The 22,234-nt window shown below is 41.5% G+C and overlaps 3 protein-coding genes across 8 annotated transcripts; 2 read left to right on the forward strand and 1 right to left on the reverse strand.

Annotated features, from left to right (window-relative positions):
• The first annotated feature begins 493 nt into the window (after window positions 1-493).
• Window positions 494-2,445, forward strand: LOC108041747 (protein tilB). Its single transcript, XM_017119759.2, has 4 exons — window positions 494-541; window positions 597-1,443; window positions 1,854-2,066; window positions 2,316-2,445. Exons 1-4 carry the CDS (start codon window positions 532-534, stop codon window positions 2,428-2,430), a joined length of 1,185 nt encoding a protein of 394 aa, XP_016975248.1. The 5' UTR covers window positions 494-531; the 3' UTR covers window positions 2,431-2,445.
• A 1,299-nt stretch (window positions 2,446-3,744) lies between these two features.
• On the reverse strand, window positions 3,745-6,880 carry LOC108041748 (DDB1- and CUL4-associated factor 7). Of its 2 annotated transcripts, none has more exons than XM_017119760.2 (5): window positions 6,094-6,880; window positions 5,823-6,015; window positions 4,826-5,285; window positions 4,524-4,705; window positions 3,745-4,460 (listed from the first exon to the last, which is right to left on the reverse strand). In XM_017119760.2, exons 2-5 carry the CDS (start codon window positions 6,011-6,013, stop codon window positions 4,262-4,264), a joined length of 1,032 nt encoding a protein of 343 aa, XP_016975249.1. In that variant the 5' UTR covers window positions 6,014-6,015; window positions 6,094-6,880; the 3' UTR covers window positions 3,745-4,261. The 2 variants fall into 2 exon arrangements, with proteins under 2 accessions (XP_016975249.1, XP_016975250.1); XM_017119761.2 differs by having other exon boundaries at window positions 5,823-6,032.
• A 537-nt stretch (window positions 6,881-7,417) lies between these two features.
• On the forward strand, window positions 7,418-20,532 carry LOC108041741 (ubiquitin carboxyl-terminal hydrolase Usp2). Of its 5 annotated transcripts, XM_017119748.2 has the most exons (11): window positions 7,418-7,492; window positions 9,350-9,466; window positions 9,534-10,188; window positions 13,763-14,641; window positions 18,033-18,249; window positions 18,879-19,025; window positions 19,091-19,304; window positions 19,368-19,690; window positions 19,808-19,957; window positions 20,038-20,116; window positions 20,361-20,532. In XM_017119748.2, exons 3-11 carry the CDS (start codon window positions 9,679-9,681, stop codon window positions 20,431-20,433), a joined length of 2,592 nt encoding a protein of 863 aa, XP_016975237.2. In that variant the 5' UTR covers window positions 7,418-7,492; window positions 9,350-9,466; window positions 9,534-9,678; the 3' UTR covers window positions 20,434-20,532. The 5 variants fall into 5 exon arrangements, with proteins under 5 accessions (XP_016975237.2, XP_016975239.2, XP_016975238.2 ...); XM_017119750.2 differs by lacking the exon at window positions 13,763-14,641; XM_017119749.2 differs by lacking the exons at window positions 7,418-7,492; window positions 9,350-9,466 and having other exon boundaries at window positions 10,054-10,188; window positions 14,077-14,641.
• The last annotated feature ends 1,702 nt before the right edge of the window (window positions 20,533-22,234 follow it).

Here is a 22,234-nt window from a genome sequence, read left to right on the forward strand (position 1 = left end):
CTCTTACAAAAAACTCGAGAACAATTAATTTAAGTCAATCTTAAAAATAGTTAAAAAGGAACAGTCATATTTTTATCCTTGCATAGAGTCTATAATTTTAGTCAAAGGTCTGCAACGTAATAGAAAATTAAGGAAATAAAATTATAACTTTGTGTTTTCCTAATATATACCCATATACTCCGAGATATAGTAGTTCTTCACGATTTCCATAGGAACGATCAAAAATTGTTCGGATAATCGAACACCTTTATTGTCATTAAGCATCGAAATCAAAATACAGAATATTTAATATTTTGTAACAGGTGCAGGGTATGTAAACTTCGACGTGCCGAAGCTTGCTTCTTTTTTTTGTATTTCTTTTTTAATAAATTCCATGTAATTTATTAAGCAAGGATTGTTATCATTTATTTGTATGTCCTGTAACTCCAGAAACAATAACAATGAAATGTGAAAATGCCTAGCAACGGAGGTGGCTTTTGCCTTTGGTTTTGGACTTTCAATAGTTTTCCCTTACAATAAACACTCGTCATTATGGTGCTCAGTAAGAAGTTAAAATAGAAAACTATAATTATGATCTGATCCCTTTTATCCCATAGTCACCGAAGAGCTGGTACGCAAGAAATCGGAGCATAATGAACGCCTAATTAGCACTCTGGAGGAGATTTCTCTGCACCAGGAGGACATCGAGGTCATAGAACACATCCAGAACTGGTGTCGTGACCTGAAGATACTGCTCCTCCAATCCAATCTCATTGGGCGCCTGGAGAACTTGCACAAACTGAAGCGTTTGGAGTACCTCAATGTGGCCATCAACAATATCGAGAGGGTGGAGAACCTGGAGGGCTGCGAGTCGCTCAACAAGCTGGATCTAACTTTAAATTTTATAGGGGAACTAACCAGTGTGGAGTCGCTGTGTGGCAACCACAATCTCCGCGAGCTGGTGCTCATAGGAAATCCCTGCGTGGACTATCCACACTACAGGGACTACGTGGTGGCCACTTTGCCGCAACTGAATAGCTTGGACTGCGCGGAGATCACCCACTCGGAACGCCTCCGAGCTTTGAGGGAATTGCCCAAGAATCGGGCCATCATCGTCCAGAAACAGACCGACCAGGCCATAGAACGGGATGAGCAGCGCATCCGGGTGGCGGACCAGCAGTCCGCCCTCGCGGAACATTGTGCCGGAATCGAGGACGAGGAGGAGCGCATCAAGGCCTTCTGGCAGGCGAAGAGCGAGCACTGCCCGGAGATTCGCACGGAGATCGCCAGGCAGCATCGATTGGGCCGGGAGCGGCATGAAACCAAGTCTGCACTGGATCCTCCGAAGCGGGAGCGCAACCTATTCGCCCCCTGCGGCAGACCCTACAATCTAAACCAGGGCAAGCTGCCCTTCAACTTTCAGGACGAGGCTGATCACTACTTGCTCCAACTGGAGGTCTACAGGTGGGTCATTACTAAAAAATCGTTCATACAAGTGTCAGTGGGACATAATGACATATCATTAAGATTTTCCCTAACGTGGAGTTTTCATGATATTTGATAATAGATATTTACAAATTCTTTTAATGTCATTCAGAGTTTTTGCAAATTATCTTCTTGATTAAAAATTCAAATTACTGATACAATGAAAGTGTCTGGTTTTTTTAAAACTAAAAGATAAAAAATATTTTTCATAAATATTGGTTACGCAAAGGTTTTCAAATATCAATATATAAAAATGATTTTTTTTTTTTTATGTATGTTTAGGCAACGCTTTCTGTTTGGGATAGCTTTCCTATTTATTTTAGATAATTAAATAAACTTTTCCAATTATTACCTATCAAATAGAAAAATATTTATATCTTTCCCTGCAGACACCTGGATACATCTTTAATTGATGTGGATGTTCAAACCAATTACACTAGAGTCACCGTCAAGAAAAAGATATTCCAGATCGCCTACAACGAGGAAGTCAAGCCGGATGAGTCCACGGTGCAGCGTTCCCAGATCACGGGTCACTTGATGGTCAAGCTCCAAAAACTGAAAGTCAACGAACTGCTGACTGTCAAGAAAAGTACGGCGAAAAGGCGAGTAAAAGCTATATAAGCTTAGTACTTATTTGTATGTAGGGAGCTCACTAGCCCTGATTTATAAATATTTGAAAAATGTTGGATATTCCCTGAAAACTTAATCAATGACAATTCAACAGAAATTCAGCATTTGAACAACTCATAATTGTTCCTCTTGAATTATCAAACAGCATCAGTAACTTATAAATTAATCAATTCTAGTAATTAATTAATAAGTAATTATAATATGTACGCTTTCTTTTTCAGCTCTGGCCCGCCTGTAGTTACTGGAAAAAATGGTGGAAATCAAGAGGAAAAACTTCGTGGAGTCGTGGACATCAGTAACATTTGCCCGCCCGCCGATCTTCCCGACTTAATTTGAGACTGAGTTCATTATTTAAAAATGGTTTATTTAAATATTTGTTTGTTTTGGTTTGTTTTTTCCAACTCCTCATCGTTCTTCTGTTTTGTTTGGTTTTTGTGATCCATCCATCGATCAATCAATTAGCTTTTTAGTAACCTCTTCAGCCTGATCGGATGTCTATATATACGCGCTTGTGTTTGTGTAAGTGTGTGTGTGTACATATACATTACATATATAAATGTAGTTACATGGCCATATAACGTAAATCGGATAATGCAATAATGAGAACAAATGAAACGAAAGAAACTGGAGTATACCATATCCTAATATTCGTTTTCGATTATGTTTTTTTTTGCGGAAACCGTGTTATGCCAAATCAATGAAAATCTCTCTGATCGATGGCTACAAACGTACAAATATCAAAAAGGATTCAATTCGATTCGATTCGATTTCAGTGTTTTACTTTTCTGTGGCGAGGGGGTGGTGATTTGAGTTTGGGGCCTCTTAAATGGCTATACAAAATCAGGGCCTAAGTCTTGTTCAAAAGTTTTTACGGCTTCAGATTGTTGGTTTTTCGTTAAAAAGTTAGCCTTTCATGCTGTATTTACAATACATGATCATCGGGATTATCGGTATTGCTATCGTTTTCTGTATACATATCTATATATATATATATCTATATATATATATAAGTTGTGAAATTGCTATAAATTACAAGATACATAAAAAAATTGATTCGATTTTATCTGGAGAAGTCGCTTTTGTCCTGTGGAAAGTATGGGATGTGGTTGGGGATCTGAGATTATTTATGGAGGGTCCTGTCTTATCTGAAATGATCATAGTTTGTTTTTGTTTCGTTCGTTTGTTAAATGGATATAGCAACAATCTTGTATTCTCTCTCGCTCATATATTTCGGTATTTGTTTTTGCTTTTGCTTTTAGTTTGTATCTTTAAATAGTATTGTATTCTAGCTGTGTTGTGTGCAGTTTGTCTTCCGTTTTTTGTTTTGTTTCGGTTTTATTCTGTAATATATGTAAGTATTTTCGCTTATTTATTTAATTCATTTCGTATTTTGTTTGTTTTGCATTCGCGTAAGTCCATGGTTTTGCTTTTGTTTTTCTTTCTCTCTTTTTTTTTTTTGTTGGTTTTCCGTTTTTGGTTCTCATACAAAAATTGAACAAAGTAAAAATATTTCGAAAAAGCGTTGTTGCTGTCTACTTTCTTCCACTCTCTTTTTTCTCTATGTATTGCTGTGGCTGCTGCTGCTGCTTATTTGGCCAGACTCAAAAACTTGGTTAACAACATTCTTGGTTGAAAAAACGAGGTAGGACATTGTTTTTATAATGTGTGTTTTGTTTTCTTTCTTATTTTTCTCCATTCCATTGGGGTTTGTATAATCGAGATTTAAATTAAATAAAGCGCCTCAAATCGATTGGGGTTTGGGGTGGCGGTCTTGTCAAGTGTGAAATAAACTACAATTAGAAATACATATTTTGGTTATACCTTATAGACTTGACTTATATACTTGAATAATCAACTAAGCTAAGAATTCTAAAATACATGCTCCATCTCCTTCTTTTTCCCTTATATACCTCCCTCTCCCTCTCTCCTTCGATTTTACTTTCGCCTTTCTCCTCTCTCTCTCTCTCGACAGACAAAAAATTTAAGAGACTGCGGAAGCGTGATGCAGAACCGATCCAACATAAGCTCACTCCTTTCCGCCTCCAAATTACCAACAGCAAGTGTGAGTGTGTTTTTGTGGGTGGTGTGTGTTTTTTCTGTTGACTGTGCGTTGTTCAGCAATTGCAGCCAGGTGCTACGGCCAGGAACCAGACCAAAAAATGGACTCTTAGACCCGCAGGATCTCGCACGCTTTGTTGTAGCAAATAGCTATCCAGTCGGGCTGGGTGGCGCCCCACTGGATCTGATTGACTTCGCCCTCGGCAGCTGTATAGGCTAAAATTGGATCCTCGATTGCTCGTGGCATTTGTTGTATATCCCAGATCAGTGCTTGGTGATCATCACCGGCAGTGCAGATGTGACAGGAACTGGAATCCAACATTTACAATGAGTATCTGTGACGAGTTATTAGGTTTCAAAGGAAGTCTTACCTATGCGGCGCCCACGCAATACCGTTGACGCACGCTCTGTGATTGCTCAGTCTTGCAACGGGTGTACAAGGAACACGAACATCTAAAATTATAACTTCGCACGAGTCCATGGCAACTGTGGCTAAATAGTTCGGATCCTGTTTGTTCCAGGCCAAGCGCAGCAGCGCCGTGTGGGCAGGATCCTAAATTGGTAATATAAAATATGAGGTTTTAAAGTCTAAATATTTACAGTCTATGTATCAAATCCTGAAGTCTCTGCTGCTTAACGAAATATAAAACTACCAAACTTGCACTCTACCCACCTCGTAGATAATGGTCGAGTGCTCCAGATGCCGTAGATCAAACATGCGCACCGATCCGTCCGCTCCCACCGAGGCAAACATGTCCCGACCGCCGCCTGCCCGCGAGAAGGCAATGTCGTAGACCTCCTTGTCGTGGGCAATCAGCTGCGTCTTCACGTGTCCCGCCACATAGACCCGGGCGTGCGGCTGTCCGGTTTCCAGTCCCCAGATGGTGCAAGTGGTGTCTATCGAGGAGGTGCCCACCAGATTGGGATCCACCTCATTCCAATCGAACGAGGTGAGCGGGGCGCAGAAGTCGCTGTTCTTGTTGTTATTGAGCACGCACTCGAGCCTCGTGTCCGGTTCTCCGGCACGCCACACTCGCAGATAGTCACCGCTGGTAGCCAACAAATCCGGATAGACGCCCTTGGAGTCAGGAATCCACATGATCTTGGTTGTGGGATATGGATGATCAAAGGTGCTAGTTTTGGGAAGAGCAAAGCAGTCGTTGAAAATGGTTTATGGGAAAAGGTTTATGAGACAATTAAAATGGTCAAGTCCCTAGAATACAGTTCTGAAATATTTATTAAGTCCAATATTAAATATTAATTTAGATATTGATCTGAAAACCATAATTACGATTGTTAAATAATAATAATATTATCTTTTTCCGATTTTAACAATCGAAAATGACCACAACATAATTCCTTTTCAAAAATGTAATGTTTTAGCAATAGATGATGGAAGTAATTAAGTGTATCAGTTAAATAAAAATAAGCAAAGCTGATTCATATTTGATCGTTTTTTTACTCAATTTAAACAAAATCTATTTTTGGATCATTTTTAATGTTTTATTATGTAAAATTTTAATTTAATTAAGACTCCTGAATTAAAAACGTAAGCATTAAAATATGAACGAAATATTATTGATTTACAAGATACTTAGTTAATTTACCATGGATTCTTAAGGGATTTTACATAATATAGTTATTACTTTAAACTTGTGTACACGATCTACCTCTTGGCACTAAATTCGCTGGTGTCCTCGTCCAGGCTGATGATCTGCACCTTGTTGTTGTACTCCTCGATGAAGCTGCCCAGTGCTAGCCGGAATCTCTTGTCCGGCCGGACACTCCAGTTCATGGAGTACAGGGGCCATGGTGCGAGATATTTGTAGATCTCCTTGCGCTTGCCGGCGGTCGATGACATAACTATGGATAGCAAGGATCTGCATTAGGACACAAGCTTAGGACTGGGAATCGGATTCGGAATAGGGATCAAAGACTCACCTGAACTGTGTGATGGGATACCCAGATCAAGGCGGCGAAAATCAGGACTCAGATGACGAGATGCTGGCGGACGATTACCCTCAAGGCCGTTTCGCTGGTGGGTGGTTTTGGGTGGCGGGTGGCTAAATGACGACGACCTCCGTTGATGATGATAATAATGATGATGATGACTGATAATGATGACCACTCAGAGCAGCGGATAAATCAAGAAAACGTCATGGAACGGGAAACAAAGGTCTCCTCTGGTCACACGCATTTGCACAGTTTACCGGCTGGCTTTTCCTCTAGCTTTTCCTATTGCTTCGCCTTTTTTTTCCGAAACTCACTTCATTTTGTTCTCTGGCAGTGTTGCCAGCTCGGCCGCTTTCCGGCTTAAATCCGTCCTTTCGCCGGCGCTTTTCCGGCCAAACTGCAGACTGGAGACTACAGATCGGACTATCTGGAGTAAACCCAATCAATCGGGCATGCGAATCAGTCCAACGGTGTGCACATTTCGGCCGCAATGCGTCTGTTCGGCTTGGAAATGTTCCCGGTCCTCCGGAAAAGTTGGCAACACTGAAACGTAATGCGACGCGACAATTTGTTTTGTGCGGCCTTTTTAACTCGCGAACGGCGTTCGGTTTACGTAGTTGGCTAACGCAACTGGCCAAATCGCTGGTGAGGCACAGTAGCGGTTTAAAAGGGTTGCGATGAATTGTTGTCGCAAAAACTTTCAACAGAATCTTTTTCGCCAGAATTTTCACACACAAAAACTAGAGCTGGTAAAACTGTCAAACCCGATGGTTTGACTGCACCAGCGATAGTACCGATAGTTTTAAACATTCCGTTATCGATGTTACTGATCTAAAAATTTAATTTAATTTTAACAAATTTTTAGTCCAATATCTAAATAATTAAATAAAAGCTGTGAAAAAACGGAGTTTTGAAATTCTAAGGCGCTTTAACAAATAGAGTTCGTTTATTTTTGAATAAAGAACAATTAATATGATATTATGAACACAAATATATAGCATTTTTCCTGACAGTAACAATAAAAACGAGAAATGCAACTTAACATGGTTTTGAACTTCAATCATTTGAGACATTCCCGCCAAAGCAAAATCTTTTTATTCCATTTTAAAATAAAACTTTATAGATATATATGTAATTATTTACGTTTTGTGGGGAATTGGATTTCTGTTAACTATCTAACTAACTTTTTATGTTAAGTTTTTTAACATATGCTTAATAAGTTATATCGATATATGCACATTATTATCGATTAGAATCGCCGATAGAAATATTTTTTAAAATTAAATGATATCGATGTTCGAATAACTTAGACTTTTGTTCCAGCTCTAGTGCTGGTGCTTTCGCCGTGCGGTCACACTGGCCAAAATAAAAAATTTCCGATTAAAAAGTGAGTGCTGTGCTCTGTGCTGAAAATTGGTTAAAATCGGCCGAAAAAAAACGCTTTTGCAAAGCGAAACGAGGCTGGCGCCTGACGGGCATCAAAGTTTGTGGGCGTACGAATGGGAAACGGGTTTTTCGGCGCCGCGACCTCGTTATCCTCGTGATGTTCGTTTTGCGGTCAAATTTTCTTCCCTTTCCCCCGCTCGCTTTTACTTCAGTGTGATTTTCATAGGAACAATTTTTTTTTTTTTGATATGAGCGGATTGTTGAAAAATTCACAAAAGCCGTCGTCGTCGTCGTCACTTTTCCACTTTCCATTTTGAGAAAGATATTTCACTTTGCGTAATTCGTACGCTGCATGCCGTGTGCTTGTGTGTGTGTGACTGTGTCGCCAATAGTGCTATCTCGCTTGCTCACATGCTCTTGTCGCTGATTTACTACTACACTTCTCTCTCCCCCTCTCCCTCTCACATTTCACTGTCAAACATGCGCGTGTGTGGTTGTGTGCGCCTTTTATAAATAGAATTTCATTTCGTTTCGTTTTATATTTTGTTGTTGGATTTATCATAATTATTTCGATTTTTGACGTGCTTGGGATGTATGAATTTTTTTTCCAAAAAAGCTATTCAAACGTGGTAACCGTGGAAAAAGTTCAGCTGCACCTGTGTGCTTGTGTGTATGTGTGTGAACTTGAAGAATTTCATTTAGTTTTTTTAAGTGCGTGTGTGTGAATGGGTTGTAGTATTTTATGAACGAAAGATCGATTCGTGATAGTGTGGCCATTTTATAATAGTTAAGCCTACCCACCACCCACACAAACATGCATGGAAAAAGCAACGGTTTTCTCATAGGGGAACGCAGACTGCCTGGCGGCACACACATACTTAACTTCATTTTTAGTGTTACCGCATAAGGCCAACCACCCTCACCCCGCTGTTGCTGTTGTTGTTATGACAAACTTGAAAAACTTTTTTCTATTTATTGTTATTTTGCAATTGTAAACAAGTGACGCAGCAGCTGATCGGTTTTCCATTTTCCGCTTAACTGTTTATAATTCTCAGGGGCAATATGAAGGCCGAAACTGTTCGAGATGTAAAAAAAAACAAGCAGCTTGAATTATTCTTAGTGTTTAATTAATTGATTATTGAGTTTGTGTGTGTGCAAGTGTAGCGTTGGGGAAAAATCAATGGAGGGGAGGGGATGAGGAAGGGCGAGAGTTCGCCTTGATAAAGTTTAGTATTATCCTTGGAATCTCTCTGAATTTTAGATAACCTTGCGGCTTAAAGCCTTCACTTTTCCACAAGTTTATATGTAAATAACGGTCAAAAGTAGTGGAAGGCCTTGAAATTTATTTGCATTATTAAAGCATTCGAGGGAACGACCCCAAATGACTTGTATTGTGTAGTCCAAGTCGCGATCCGCCTAATTGCTTTCTTTATTTTTGTAAACTAATTAAATTTATTAAATTATTGGTTTATTTTAATTGAAAAATTATCAAGTTGTGATTTTTATGAATGAGATAAATTTAAAATCATTATAGTTTATTAACAGCAATTATTTAAAAACAAAGCAAAATAAAGAGTTTCTGGTTTAATCCAAAACTGTGCGACTAAAAATTTGTTTTTCTTTCGGAACCATTGATGGAGAATGTTTAAATATTGTTTTTTTTATTAATAACTAATGTTTGTCAAATATAATAGAGACAACATTTTTCCATTAAATTAGATGTGGGATTTGTAATGGGCTTTTTATTTGACCATAGCTGTAAGTGGGTTGCAAATGAAAAAACCAATTAATTCTAAAGGCCATTTGAATAGGTGTTATGAATAGAAACTAATAATTTCTTAACTTATTTTCTGTCTAGATTTGCTAACAACTTTAGCAGCAACAATAACGGAACTTAGATTTAGCAGATAAGCAGCAATTAAGTTTAAAACTAAACTTAAAGTAATACAAGGATAATGTAAATACAGGAACGCAGGTGCGTAGAGAAAGCTGTAAAAAACAAATTTGACATTAATGGAACTTAAATCCCCACATGTTAATAGCAAGACGAAAAACCGAGCAAACGGAAGCCAGACCAACAGGAACCAGCCGCTCAGCAATACTACGTGCTGCAATAAGAACTAATTAAGGATACTCTCGACTTCATCCTGAACCTGGGGTTAGATCACTGCCGCTGCTGCCACTAATATGCGTGTAATTCCGCCGCGTAGATCGTCAACGTCAGCGGCGGGCAGCGGCAGTCTTTACGGCACATCGTCGGCCGGCACCAGCGGCAGCACCACCAGCGGTAGCTCCACCAGCGGCAGCCACCACATTAGCAGCTCCAGCAGCACCACCAACGGCAGTGGTGTGGTGGATCGGTCCAGCGGAGGCGCCACAACGAACGGTTACAGCCGCTACTCGAGCAGCTACGATCGGGGCAGCAGCCTGTCCAAGTGGCTGCCCACTTCGACCGGCGGCTCCAGCTCGTCGTCGGGCTACGGCAGCAGCTACTATCCCAGCTCGTACTTGTCGTACTCCGCCAACAGCGGCTCCTCCAGCTCCTCGTATGCGCCGCGCTCCAGCCTGCAAAAGAGCAGCGTTGGGTCCACCTCGTATCTGAGCGGCGGTTCCGGCACCAGTTCGTCCGCCTATCGCACCACCTCTTCGTATCTGACTGGCTCCAGCTATGATTCACCTACGTACAGCCGATACGGAGTAAGTTTCACTACTACCTTTTAAGATTTACCTTGATTTACGATACACCCATCCTTACTATGGTCGATTACTCTTAAGTTTGGTGGCTGATCTCTCGGTTTTCAGTTATATCTCTATACGATTAAGTATCCTGTATGCTGGGCCCTTGGTATAACTCTACTCACTACCCAATCCCCCGAAATCATCATGCGTTATGTATTTGCATATATTTCAAGAAGTCGCATTTCATTTTAAAAGGTGTCCATCGTCTCTGTACAGTGAAAGCTCGTTAAATTGGTGTAGTCATTTTATTAGTATGAGGTAGTATTTCATAAGAAGATATTTATTTTATTGACATCAATGTTTTATGTACAATATAGTCAAATGTGAACCAATGTCGATTTAATATATCTGTTTAAATGTCCTTTATAGTCATTAGAGGGCATATACAAATTAATAAGTAAAATGTTTATTATATATTTTTTTGGTGTAAATCTGACAATATCCAGATCTTTTGTCATTTAAAAATTCCGATATTGAGGCTTTTTTCGATTAACAACTTAAGGATTTGTGTCGGTAAACAAAACTGTCTTTTGTTCAATATTTTTTGAAATCGCTGCCTTATAATTTTTATAAATGTAAAAGTCAATTGTCAAAAGAATAGAAGGCTAGATATATATCTCAATTACTCAGATCCCTTAACCCATTTCAAGAGCTTTCATTGGCACCTGCATCGTAATGCGTATATCTGTATTGTCAGCTATAAGCAGCTCCAACATTCCATTAGTTGGTAACCCGCTTACGGTTATTTGCATTCGATCCCGAGAATAAAATCCCAAAACTACTACAAGACTACACTCACTCATGGCTCATGGCTCATGCGACCACGCCCCGATTTGTGGTGATCCCTTTCCCGCCCCCAGAACTTGAACCCGACCAATCCGAAACCCCGTAAAAATCCCGCCGATTTTCCCGCCTCGTTTAGTGTTATTTTGGACCTTTTGATAGAATTTAGAATATTTAATTTTGGCATTTTCGTTTTGCTGATTATTTCGTTTGTGTTTGTGTTGTATTTTGTCATTGCAACAACGATAAACCACCCATTCAAATTCAAACACCCACCCACCCATGCACACCCACATAAATAAAGACAAACACTCACGCACTAGGCAAATAGGCAAATAGCGTGTGTCAAACAGAGGGACAATGCCGCATTTTATACTTGCGATAACGAACACCGGTACTGTGGTCGGCCTTTGACTAAACTTTAACGGACTCGGCCAGTTTATCAATGTTGTTTATACCCTTTCAATTTCAAGGCAATTAACAGCCTCTACAAACTACAAACTCGGTTAGGTGTAATAAGAAGGCATGCTATAGTTGAGTGTCTTGACTATCTGTAACCCATTATTCTATTAATCAATTTCAAAATAAATATCCCTTTATTTATGTTTTTCAAATCCTCCAGCAGATGGCGTACATCCAATTTTATTGGCTGATTCTGAACTTAATTTGTCAATAGATTATAAAATAATTGCTTGATTTGAACATTTTTTGTTGTGATCGATAGATATTGCCAATTTTGAGTGCCACCGAGTTTTGTGCGATTGGAATCTGCATGTTTATACCGGTGTCCTAGATCTTATGATCATGATGGTTTTCGGTAAAGTTCAAATATGGACTTTTATTGCCAGGGGTAGATGCAGTGGTGTAACAAAATCGATTTCTTGACACTTTTCCCAACCAAATTCGATTGTAATTTGTATGGATCAACCTCGAATATAGTGTAGAAAAACGAAATTCATATACATTTTTTCTAATAATAGCAAAGAGATACAGGCGGTGCGCCTAACCCAGGGATTCCTTATAAGTTAGTAATCACTGTAGACCCGTTGAAATGTATACAAACATGGCCAGATGCGTCATTGCCCAGGCACAGTCACATTCACAGTCACAGTCATATTCACAGTCACATCCCATGCCACATTCACACCCATAGTCCTAGGAATGGAATGCGTGTGTGTGAACAGAGCTGAACTGAACCGAGCTGCGAACCACTTGTTGGCACAGATCCAATAACAAATAAGAAAAAACCGAATGACAACAACTAAAACAACAGGAGTGTAACAACAAAAGGCCACAACACCAACAATTGTGTCATCCTCGGTCCCTCTTTAGCCCCCTTGAAAATTCGCAATAAGGTTAATGCAATGGCGTTATCGCCGTCTTTGTCTGGTTGTGCGTGTCCGTGTGCGGGTGTGTGTGCGTGCCCCAGAGAACACCACACCGCATGTGAAGTTTACTATATTTAATTTTTTTTGGGGTAAGGGTGAGGAAGAAAAAAGACAATCGGTGGTGCGTTCCCTTGACATTTCACACTTTTAGTCACAACTTTCGGTTAACATCTGTTGTTGTTTCATTGGCAAGAATCCGTAGGTGCGGAAAGTTCTATTAGCGCGCTAATTACAGTTTTCAAACGCACCTTTTACGACAGAAAAGTTCTTTCGAATCGAGTGTTTAAAATATTCTATACTTTTAATCCTTTTTTGGTTCGAAATGTTAACCAAATTTCAATGAAAAAAAAATTGGTTTCAACTGGTTTAATATTGTTGTTGCATTTTTTAAATCACATTTAAACAAAATAGGAAAATTTACTTGTGTTTTATTACATATTTTTCTTTTAAAGGACGAGATTTAATTAGAAATAATTGATTGATTAAAATAGTGTACATTTTTGTAAAGGTTAAAGCTTTCTCTTAAAGTTTTTTTAAAATCAAATGGCTTAATGTAAAGGATTCATTCATTGTGTCTTAAATAGCTTACACTAAAATCGAAAATATGCTGTTGTGTTAAGATAGCCTATATTATTTTAACTATTCGGTGATCATAATAACGTGTGACAGACTTATTTCGATTAAAATTAATTGTTAAAAAAAGATACATAAAAAATGTAAACAAATTGTTCACCTTAGTTTTTGCTGTTGTTAAATTTAAGATATAAATATAAAAAATTAAAATTTCCCCGTACCATTAATAGATATAATCGTCTTGAATATGGGTACCAAATTTGAATATCGAATCTTACTTTTTGAGTTAGGATGTGCTTAAAAAAAAGTAGTTTTGAGACGCTAAATTACCTAACAAGAACTTAAAACTTAAAAAAAACGATTTTTTCTATATGTTAAAATTGGTAACTCTTTTCACAGTAAATGAGTTGTGATTTTTAGTGCGACGCACTGACGCATTTCTAGGTCCCTCATCTTTGTGATTATTTTGTTTAAATCATTTGCTGTTCATTTGTGTACAATCCAGCCATTAACCATATCATTGATGTTTCTTTTCTTTACATTTTGTTTTTGTTGTATACTTTTTGACATTCAAAACATGAACATGAAACATGTTTTACCGTTGCCGTAACTGTTTACCGTTAAACGTTATCGCCTACCGTTACTCCAAATCAAAAAAAAACCTCCACCACAAATTCATTGACACCTGTTCATTGACAAATGTTTCGCCAAAAAACACTTGTCAAATATTCAAAATCAAAAATCCAACAAAAAAAAAAAAAACGAACACCGAAAACTGAAAACCAAAGTTACCGCGCAAATCGGCGTCCAAGATTACAACCAACGGCGATAGCTTGAGCGGATCGGCCAAGAGGGAGGAGTACGGCTTGCGCCGTGGCCAAGATCCCGCCAAGAAACCGCCAATCAGCGGAGGAAGTGGTGGCCACAATAGCATCAGCAGCAGCAGTAGCAGTAGAGACACCCAAGGCGATGGCAACAAGCGGCTGTCCAGTTCATCCTCATCCCCATCGCTGGCCCGTTTGGTGGCCACCTCCGGATTGGACATATACGAAAAGTACAGTCCGGCCAACTATAAACCCAACTGTGAACTGTCACGTTCCAGGTCGGGGCATTCTGAGGCGGATCTGGAGAATGGTAGCAAAAAGGAGGCGACGCCCACTCGCACGGTCACCCTGGAGAGGCCACGGAGCAGTAGCAGTCGCTATAGTCGCCTCTACAGCAACAGCAGCGATGCAGGAGGGGACTCCTCCACGGGCTCCACGGGAAGACCGGGCTCCGGGAGGTACTCGATAAACAGCAGCAGCAGCAGTGGCGATGTGCCCACGGCCACCTTCACACTCCGCAGCAACCGCACGCGCCGCAGCCAGGTGGAGGAGGCGCCCACGACCACACCGGCAGAGCCAGCGGCTGCTCCACCGCCGCCACCACCACCACCTCCACCTCCGGTTTCAGTTCCACCCACAAATGGTTACAAATCAAGCGAGTCGTCAAATGGTGGACTGGAGGCCAAGATGAATGGTCTGTCACTGCTATCGGCTTCGCCCAAAAGAAATGCCATTTACGAACGAAATCAGGACACCACCGACGATGCTGGTGTTAGCCAGGATAATGCGGACAATGCCGATGTGAGCACCTCGGCCACGTTTAAGCTAAACGACAGCAGCAAGGTAAAAACTTTGGCCAGAAGTTAAACGGAGACTAGAAGCGCTGCCCCCCGAAATCGAAAACCAAACTAATTGCATGTGCCACAACCCGAAACAATTAAATGGCGTATGCGAAAAAATAAGAAACCATTAATCCTATCCGCCCCCACCACCTCAGCATTAACCATTGACCCATGTACCTCATTTTATTCCACCCCCTGTGTGTTCGTCAGCCAGCCCAGCAAAAGCCGATCATTTAATCAAGTTTACATTTCTATGTATTTTTAGCTAAACTCTTGCAGATTGCGACCCTTCTAACTTAAACTAAACTCAGAAAAAAAAGAAACAAGTCCAACTAAACGCCAGGCTATTAATACTCCTAACTAAACTCAAATTCCCCAAATAAATCATCATAAGATCATCCCAAAAACCATTTGCTTAGGATAGAGTGTGGAGCAGGACAGGATCATCTGGTTAGTCGAGAATAGTTTAATCCTAGCAGGCGACGAAGAAACAGACAAACACAACACAAATATCGTATCCACTCAACCGTAGGCAGGCAACAAAAATAAACGCTAGCATACCACTGTCAGAAGAGGAGCAACTGCAGCAGTGAGAGAAGAAGCGTTCGGTGACCATACCGTCGAATGATGTTAGACATTAAGAAGACCAGAGGATTCCATAAGATTCCACAGGCATCCAAATTACAGCCAGCAAACGGAGCAGCGTCGGTAGTAGCAACATCGGGAGCAAGTTCAACAGAAGTGCCATTAGCAGGAGGATCAGCAGGAGCAGGAGCAGTAGCAACATCATCGTTATCGGGACGGGGTACTGGTACTAGTCTAGCCACTCGCCTGAGGAACCCAGTGCAGGGCAAACACTCGACAGTTCCTGGAAACTCGGTGGCTGTGGGCAAGACTCACGCCGCCCTGGCGGCAGCCAAATACGGCGGAGGCGGCGGAGTTGCAACACAGGTCCGCTCCACGCCGGCGGCCACGACGAGCACTAGCCAATCGAATCCAGTGCGGGCGGCCAATCAGCGCTATTTCCTAGTGTCCAGCTACAAGGATCCCACATTCCTGAAGGCCGAATGCGAATTGGCCCATGCCCAGGTGACAGCCAGCAAGGTGAAGACCACGTCGCAGGCGCACCGCCGGAGTCGAGCAGGTGAGGATTCGAGAAACAACAACCACAGCAACAACGGTAGCCGGGCATCAACGCTGGTTGATATGCGTCGCACGCCCATGTTCAATGGCAATCAGCAACCAACCGCCACCAGCAGCAGCAGCACCACCATCAACAACACCACCAGCAGGAACACCACCAGCAACGGAGTGCTCAAGTACAGTGCCCGCTCCACGGCAGCGACAGCAACAGCAGCAGCAACTTCCACGTCTACCAGGAGCTACGGCAAGCTGAGGCCGCTCAATAACAACCAATCGACCGGTGGAGTAGCTACGATGAATGGCCATACCACCACCAACAATAACAACAACAGCAGCAACAACCTCAACAACGGCGGCAATAACAACATGCAACGCCAGCAACAGCAACACGATGACATAAGCTACATAGACAGTGATGAGCCGCCGACCACCGGTGGTCCAGGTGGCCCAGGTAGCGGGGTATCCGCCGGAGGAGCCACCAAGGCGAGCATATGCTACTTCAAACCCATCACTCCGCCGCTGCCGCTGCGCCACCAGCAACATCAGTTGCAGCACCAGGACCAGCAGCAGCAGCAACCCGGCAGTTCGAAGCCAGCCAGCCATCGCTATCCGCGACCCAAGTCCACCATTATAGCCTCGGCCCACTCGAATTTCGCAGCCAGCTATGAGAAGTTCAGTGGTGGTGGCCATAGGCATACCAACGGCGAGGTGAACCCAGAAAGCAGGAACAGCAGCAATGCCCGGCGATATGGCATTGATTCGTTGAGTATTAAGGCCTCCATAGAGAAGTTCAACAATCTCAGTGGGCAGAAGAGGCAAACTCCGAGCTCTGGGGCGGGAATGGGAGCCGGCAGTGTTGCAGGGACAGGATCGGGAGTTGCAGTGGGAGTGGGAGTCGGAGCCGGAGCCGGCACTAGTCGCAGCAATCATGCCTCCCAGGCAGGCGGGAGCAGTGGCAACCTGCAGCAGCGCTACAGCAGCGACCTGGACAACATCCGAGTGGCGGCGGGCTACAGTAGTTCCCTGACCAGAGCAGCCTATAGGACAACGGCTACAATGAATAGCGTTAGCACGGCGGTGGCGGCAACATCCGTATTGGGGGGTCCTATAGGCGGAGGAGGAGCTGCCGTCACGGCAGTGGTATCGCCCATCAACAAGGTGTCGGTGCGGGGAGCCCACAGCGGCCGGCAGGCAAACGAATGCGAGAGCCTGGCCACAATCACCAAGGTAAACAACGATGCAGCAGCAGCAGCAGCAACGCCCAATGTTGCCAGTGCAACAGCAGCAACACCACAAACACCAGCCACGTCTTCCGTCTCCACAGCCACAGCCACAGTCACCGCCACAGCCTCAAGCTCCGCCAGTGATAGTGTAAGTCGGTCCTTGGCCAGGTCACCGATCAGTTCAGTTTAGTTTTATTTACCGTCTTCATTCCGTTTTCTTCTTATGTATATTAAGATATATGAAATTCTTGCACTTGGCAAGAGCAAGCAACTGAAATTGTGATAGCAATTTGTAGCTAGAACGTATATTTATTCCATTCATCTTTTGGATTCATCCCGCACACTATACTCCTCTGTTATCGTCTATCGTTTGATATGATTTCGCTTACAATATGTCGCGCTAAGGCACCATTTCGTTTGTGTTATCCTTTGCATGCTGGTCTTTTATCGCTGTCGCTGTCTCTTCTCACTCTTCTCATCCGCATTATGAAACACACAAAACACCTGTACTAACTTCGACTTTATTGTTGTTTTTCTTCTTTAATCTCCAACTGTTCAATTGCTAGTTGCTTTGATTAACTAACTTAACTTTACTTTAATACTAACCAGTAATTTAACGCCCGAGCCGATGTGCAGCTACCGAGGCTTTCAGTGATGGGATAAATATATACATATTGTTAATTATTATTTCGTGATATTTTTTTCCGATTTACAAATTAAAAGAGCGTTTAACATTGTAGCTACACTCAATACAGAATAGAATTCATTGTAAATAAATTATTTAAAGACTTAAAATAGATCAAATTATTAAAAATATTGAAAGATACATATCTTATTGAGAAATTCTGAAGAAACATGTTTTATATTTCCTTTCCCCACATTTCTAAATAACAAGAAGTCTTATCTAAATATATATTCAAAAGAATTCACATCACTGGAAAGGAATCGATAGGCTGCCATTCGAGTTCGGGAACCGCCATTAACTTGCAAATGATACTCAAATGTGATATTTTCTCTGTTGTGCAGACGACGGCGCGAAGCGGCACTGGGAGCATCAGCAGTGCCCGGAGCGTCCTGCCGCCCATGACGCCCACTTCGAGTCGCTACTATGATCGGGATCGGGACAGCGGCACCAGCCGCAGCAGCGTCAGCACCTCCTCCACCCTCAACTCGTCATCACTGAAGCACAACTCGGATGATGGCTACAAGAGCGCCTCCTCGTCGCGGGATGAGAAATCGGAGGGTGAGTTATCCAGGATTAAGTCCACATTGGGGGATATTCCAGTTTCAGTTCCCCCAGTGGTGCACAAGATATGCACTGTATACTACTATATAAGCAATTTTAAGTCCACACTTGTTGAAATCAATAAGTTTCTTTCTATTTATTGATTAAATTACATTTTTGATACTTAAAAAGAAATTACACTTAAGATAGTAATTTAATTTTTGTCATTTATATTGTGAGCATTGAGCAACAAGGCAATGAACTTTCTATACATATTTACAAGGTTTTGTACATAGTCAACGTTTTTTTTAATCAAAGTTACTTTTCATTTCTTTGTCATTTCAAATTTAAAAAGTATACAAATCAAATAGCTACCCACACCTAGTCTCAAACAGCATTCCCATTTTTCTAAAAGTCTGTAAACAAATTCTCAGTAAAAAAAAAGATCAAAAAAAAAAAAAAATTGGAAACTCTATTTACACGGAAAATACAAAGGAAGGCTGAGGATTGGGCGAGGATGGTAGAGCCTTCCTTTAGCGAATGCAAGCCCACGCATCCCAATTGGGGAGTAGTGACCGCGGCTGTGCCGTACCCTCTGTCTATTGAAATTAATCCGAATCCCCTTTCTCTTAAATGCCCATCCACAGGTCTGTGCGGACTGCGAAACATCGGGAACACTTGCTTCATGAACTCGGTCATCCAGTGCCTGAGCCACACCCAGGAGCTGACCCGCTTCCTGCGTTCGCACCATGGCTCTCGCACGTCCTCCACCAAGGATCAGCAGATACTCCATGGTGAGTTTTAAATATATTTCCTTCTTATATGTCTTCATATTTTAATATCCATTTGGACGCCGCAGAATTTGCCAAACTCATCCAGGAGATGTGGACCTCGAACGTGCACACGGTGACGCCCATGGAGCTGAAACGGGCCTTCTCCACCAAGCACCGCATGTACAGCGACTATAACCAACAGGATGCGCAGGAGTTCCTGCGCTTCTTCCTCGACTCGCTGCACTCGGCCCTCAACTCGGGCGTCAAGGGTGAGACGCTCAGCATTGACGATAATCTGAGGTGTGTCTTGCGGCAAAATTTAATGACAATAAACTCACCCGCTCAATGTTCATCTCCACGCAGTGACAATAAGAAGGCGGACCTGACCTGGGAGTGGTATACGCGGCACGAGAACTCGCTGGTCCGCGACCTCTTCGTGGGTCAGCTGAAGAGCACGCTGAAGTGCACCACCTGCGGCAACACCAGCGTTACCTTCGATCCGTTCTGGGATCTGAGCGTGCCGCTGCCATCCTCGTCGCGCTGCAAACTGGAGGCCTGCCTCGACCTCTTTATCCGCGAGGAGGTCCTTGACGGCGACGAGATGCCCACGTGCGCCAAGTGCAAAACGCGGCGGAAATGCACCAAGAGCTTCACCATACAGCGTTTCCCAAAATACCTGGTTATACGTAAGTATCTTATCCTTAAGTTATTTATATAATAGTCTGGTTAGATTGAATCTATATATTTAATAGGATTTCAAAGAAATTATTTATAATAATTAGTAATAATTGGTGTACTTACAGACCTAAAACGCTTTTCGGAAACGCGCTGGAGCAAGCTGTCGAATATCGTTGAGTTCCCCACATCGGATAGCGAGCTCAACATGGGCTCCTATGGCGCCAACTCCAACTCGAATGTGCATTACTCGCTCTATGCGATATCCAATCATATGGGTGAGTGCCCGTCCCTCCTCTGGGTTTGACTACACTGATTAATACATAATATACTCATATATATTTTATTCACCCGATAGGCTCAACGGCTGGCGGTCATTATGTGGCACTCTGCAAGCATCCCGTCTCCCGCAAGTGGCACGAGTTCAATGATAATATGTACGTCTAATATCCTTAGTGTTCAGTCCACATACTTGCCAAAAATACCAAAAAAAAATTATCTTTTATGTGTTTCTTTACAAAATTTTAAAGCAATCTTTTGGCGCTAAAAGGCAACGCTGTAAAAATATGTCAACTATGCTGATAATTGAGTCCCAGTCCTATATTTTTGGCAATTCTGTGATCTTGAATACTGAATTGAATCTTTGTAATCAACCTTTTTAAAAACCTTTTAATTCCCCAGCGTCAGCGATGCCTTGTCCGAAAACCATCTCGTTTCATCCAGTGCCTATATACTTTTCTACGAGCGTGCGTAAGACCTAATCCGTGCGCTACGGCCACCGTAAAGAGTTGTAGTTAGTTTTGCTTTGCTTTTAAATTGAGTTGAAGTAAGTAAATTGGAATACATGCAGTAACTGTTTGTTTAATGGCTGATCTCGGTCTTATTCCGCTACTTTGGGAGCAGGATGAGAGCGTGAGAAAGTGGAACAACCAACAAACGAACTCTAGAAAACGCTTTGTAGAACTGCATAACAAACAAGAAAGGAAAGCTAACTTCGGGCGGAGCCGAAGTTTATATACCCTTGCAGAATATTCTGTAAATTATATTGGTTGGCCAAAAATAAATCCCAACTTCCTAACTTTAAAAACACCAAAGTTATGGCATTTCCAATCGTTCAGTTATATGGCAGCTATAGGATATAGTCGGCCGATCCTTATAAAATTTAGTAGGTCGGATTGATTGGCCAAAAATAAAACCCATAGTAAATCGCAACTTCCTAACTTTACAACGACCAAAGTTATGGCATTTCCGATCGTTCAGTTATATGACAGCTATATGATATAGTCGCCCGATCCGGCTCGTTCCAACTTATATACTACGTGAAATAGAAAGACAATGTTTTGGAAAGTTTCAAGCAGATAGCTTTAAAACTAAGACGGACATGGCTAGATCGACCCTCCTGGTGATGCTGATCAAGAATATATATTCTTTATAGGGTCGGAAATGTCTCCTCCACTGCGTTGCAAACTTTTGACTGAAATTCTAATACACTCTGCAAGGGTATAAAAATTGTACTTAATTAAACTTAACTCAAAAGCAAAATAAAACTTAAAACAGAAACCAATACAAAGAAGGAGCAAAAGTACATACAAAACAAGGATGAATGTATATATAGAAAACGAACTTCGATGGCTAAAAAAAAACAAGAAAAGAAAACTCCGACGAAAACAATGAATCTATGCAATAACAATTTTCGGCAAACCAAAAAACCTCAAGACCCAGGATTAACGCAAGAGATACTAATACTAACTAGTGACAAGATATTCTTTTGTAAGGATACAGAAAGCAATCAGCAGAAGCGAAGATACAATGTTTCAATATTTCGGCCTTTTTTAATTGTTATTTATTAAAACGAAATTTGCAATTTGCATCGGCCGACTCTCACTGTCTCTTTCTTCTCCTTTCGTTCCGTCTCTCTCCTACTCACACTCTATTGGTTTGCCGAAGGATAGTGTCCTCTGGTTGTGTGTAAGAATTAAACAAACAAACAAAATGAAACGTGGGAAAGGAAAACTAATTATATATTTCGAATTCGTCTTTCTTGTGCAATATATTTCATAAAAAAATATTTAAACAAAATAACTGCAATAAATACTTAAAACTAAAGACGATTAAAACCAAACAAACCGCAATCGCACCACAAAAATCACACTAGCTAAGAGAAATGGCTTTTTAGCAACTAAAAATAGAATGTAATATTAAATAATTGATAAATGAGCAACAAATTTAATGAAAGGGGGACGCGAAGTGAAGCTGAAATCTGCATTGTGAAAACGTACTTATGATAAATGCTAGTAGTAAAATTTAAAAATTAAAAATGAGGAAACGATCAGTAACAACAACACCAAAAAACCATTGTTATCCTTTAGCCAAGACACCAATCAACCAACAAAACCATCCAGCCCATGTAATAAAGGGAAATTCCCCAGACAGAACACCAACCAACCCAGTTTTGGGAATTTCCCCAGGGCATAAAAGACCGTTACGAAGTTCGTTTAAAATTTATAAAATTTTTTGTGTTTTTTGATTGGCTTGCAAAAAGCCACCAAAACTAG

This window comes from Drosophila rhopaloa, unplaced genomic scaffold (genome assembly GCF_018152115.1).
Source record: "Drosophila rhopaloa isolate 14029-0021.01 unplaced genomic scaffold, ASM1815211v1 contig_3, whole genome shotgun sequence".
NCBI classification, from domain to species: domain Eukaryota; kingdom Metazoa; phylum Arthropoda; class Insecta; order Diptera; family Drosophilidae; genus Drosophila; species Drosophila rhopaloa.

Excerpts from the sequence above, each read along its gene's own strand:
- LOC108041747 (XM_017119759.2), top strand. Across the intron at positions 1,444-1,853 it reads CTCCAACTGGAGGTCTACAG|ACACCTGGATACATCTTTAA; the intron begins GTGGGTCATTAC and ends CTTTCCCTGCAG. Across the intron at positions 2,067-2,315 it reads AAGAAAAGTACGGCGAAAAG|CTCTGGCCCGCCTGTAGTTA; the intron begins GCGAGTAAAAGC and ends TTTCTTTTTCAG.
- LOC108041748 (XM_017119760.2), bottom strand. The coding sequence starts at position 6,013 with ATGTCATCGACCGCCGGCAAGCGCAAGGAGATCTACAAATATCTCGCA. Across the intron at positions 4,706-4,825 it reads ACTCGACCATTATCTACGAG|GATCCTGCCCACACGGCGCT; the intron begins GTGGGTAGAGTG and ends TTACCAATTTAG. Across the intron at positions 4,461-4,523 it reads ATTGCGTGGGCGCCGCATAG|TTCCTGTCACATCTGCACTG; the intron begins GTAAGACTTCCT and ends GTTGGATTCCAG.
- LOC108041741 (XM_017119747.2), top strand. The coding sequence starts at position 15,265 with ATGATGTTAGACATTAAGAAGACCAGAGGATTCCATAAGATTCCACAG. Across the intron at positions 19,026-19,090 it reads GGATCAGCAGATACTCCATG|AATTTGCCAAACTCATCCAG; the intron begins GTGAGTTTTAAA and ends TGGACGCCGCAG. Across the intron at positions 19,958-20,037 it reads TGCGATATCCAATCATATGG|GCTCAACGGCTGGCGGTCAT; the intron begins GTGAGTGCCCGT and ends TTCACCCGATAG.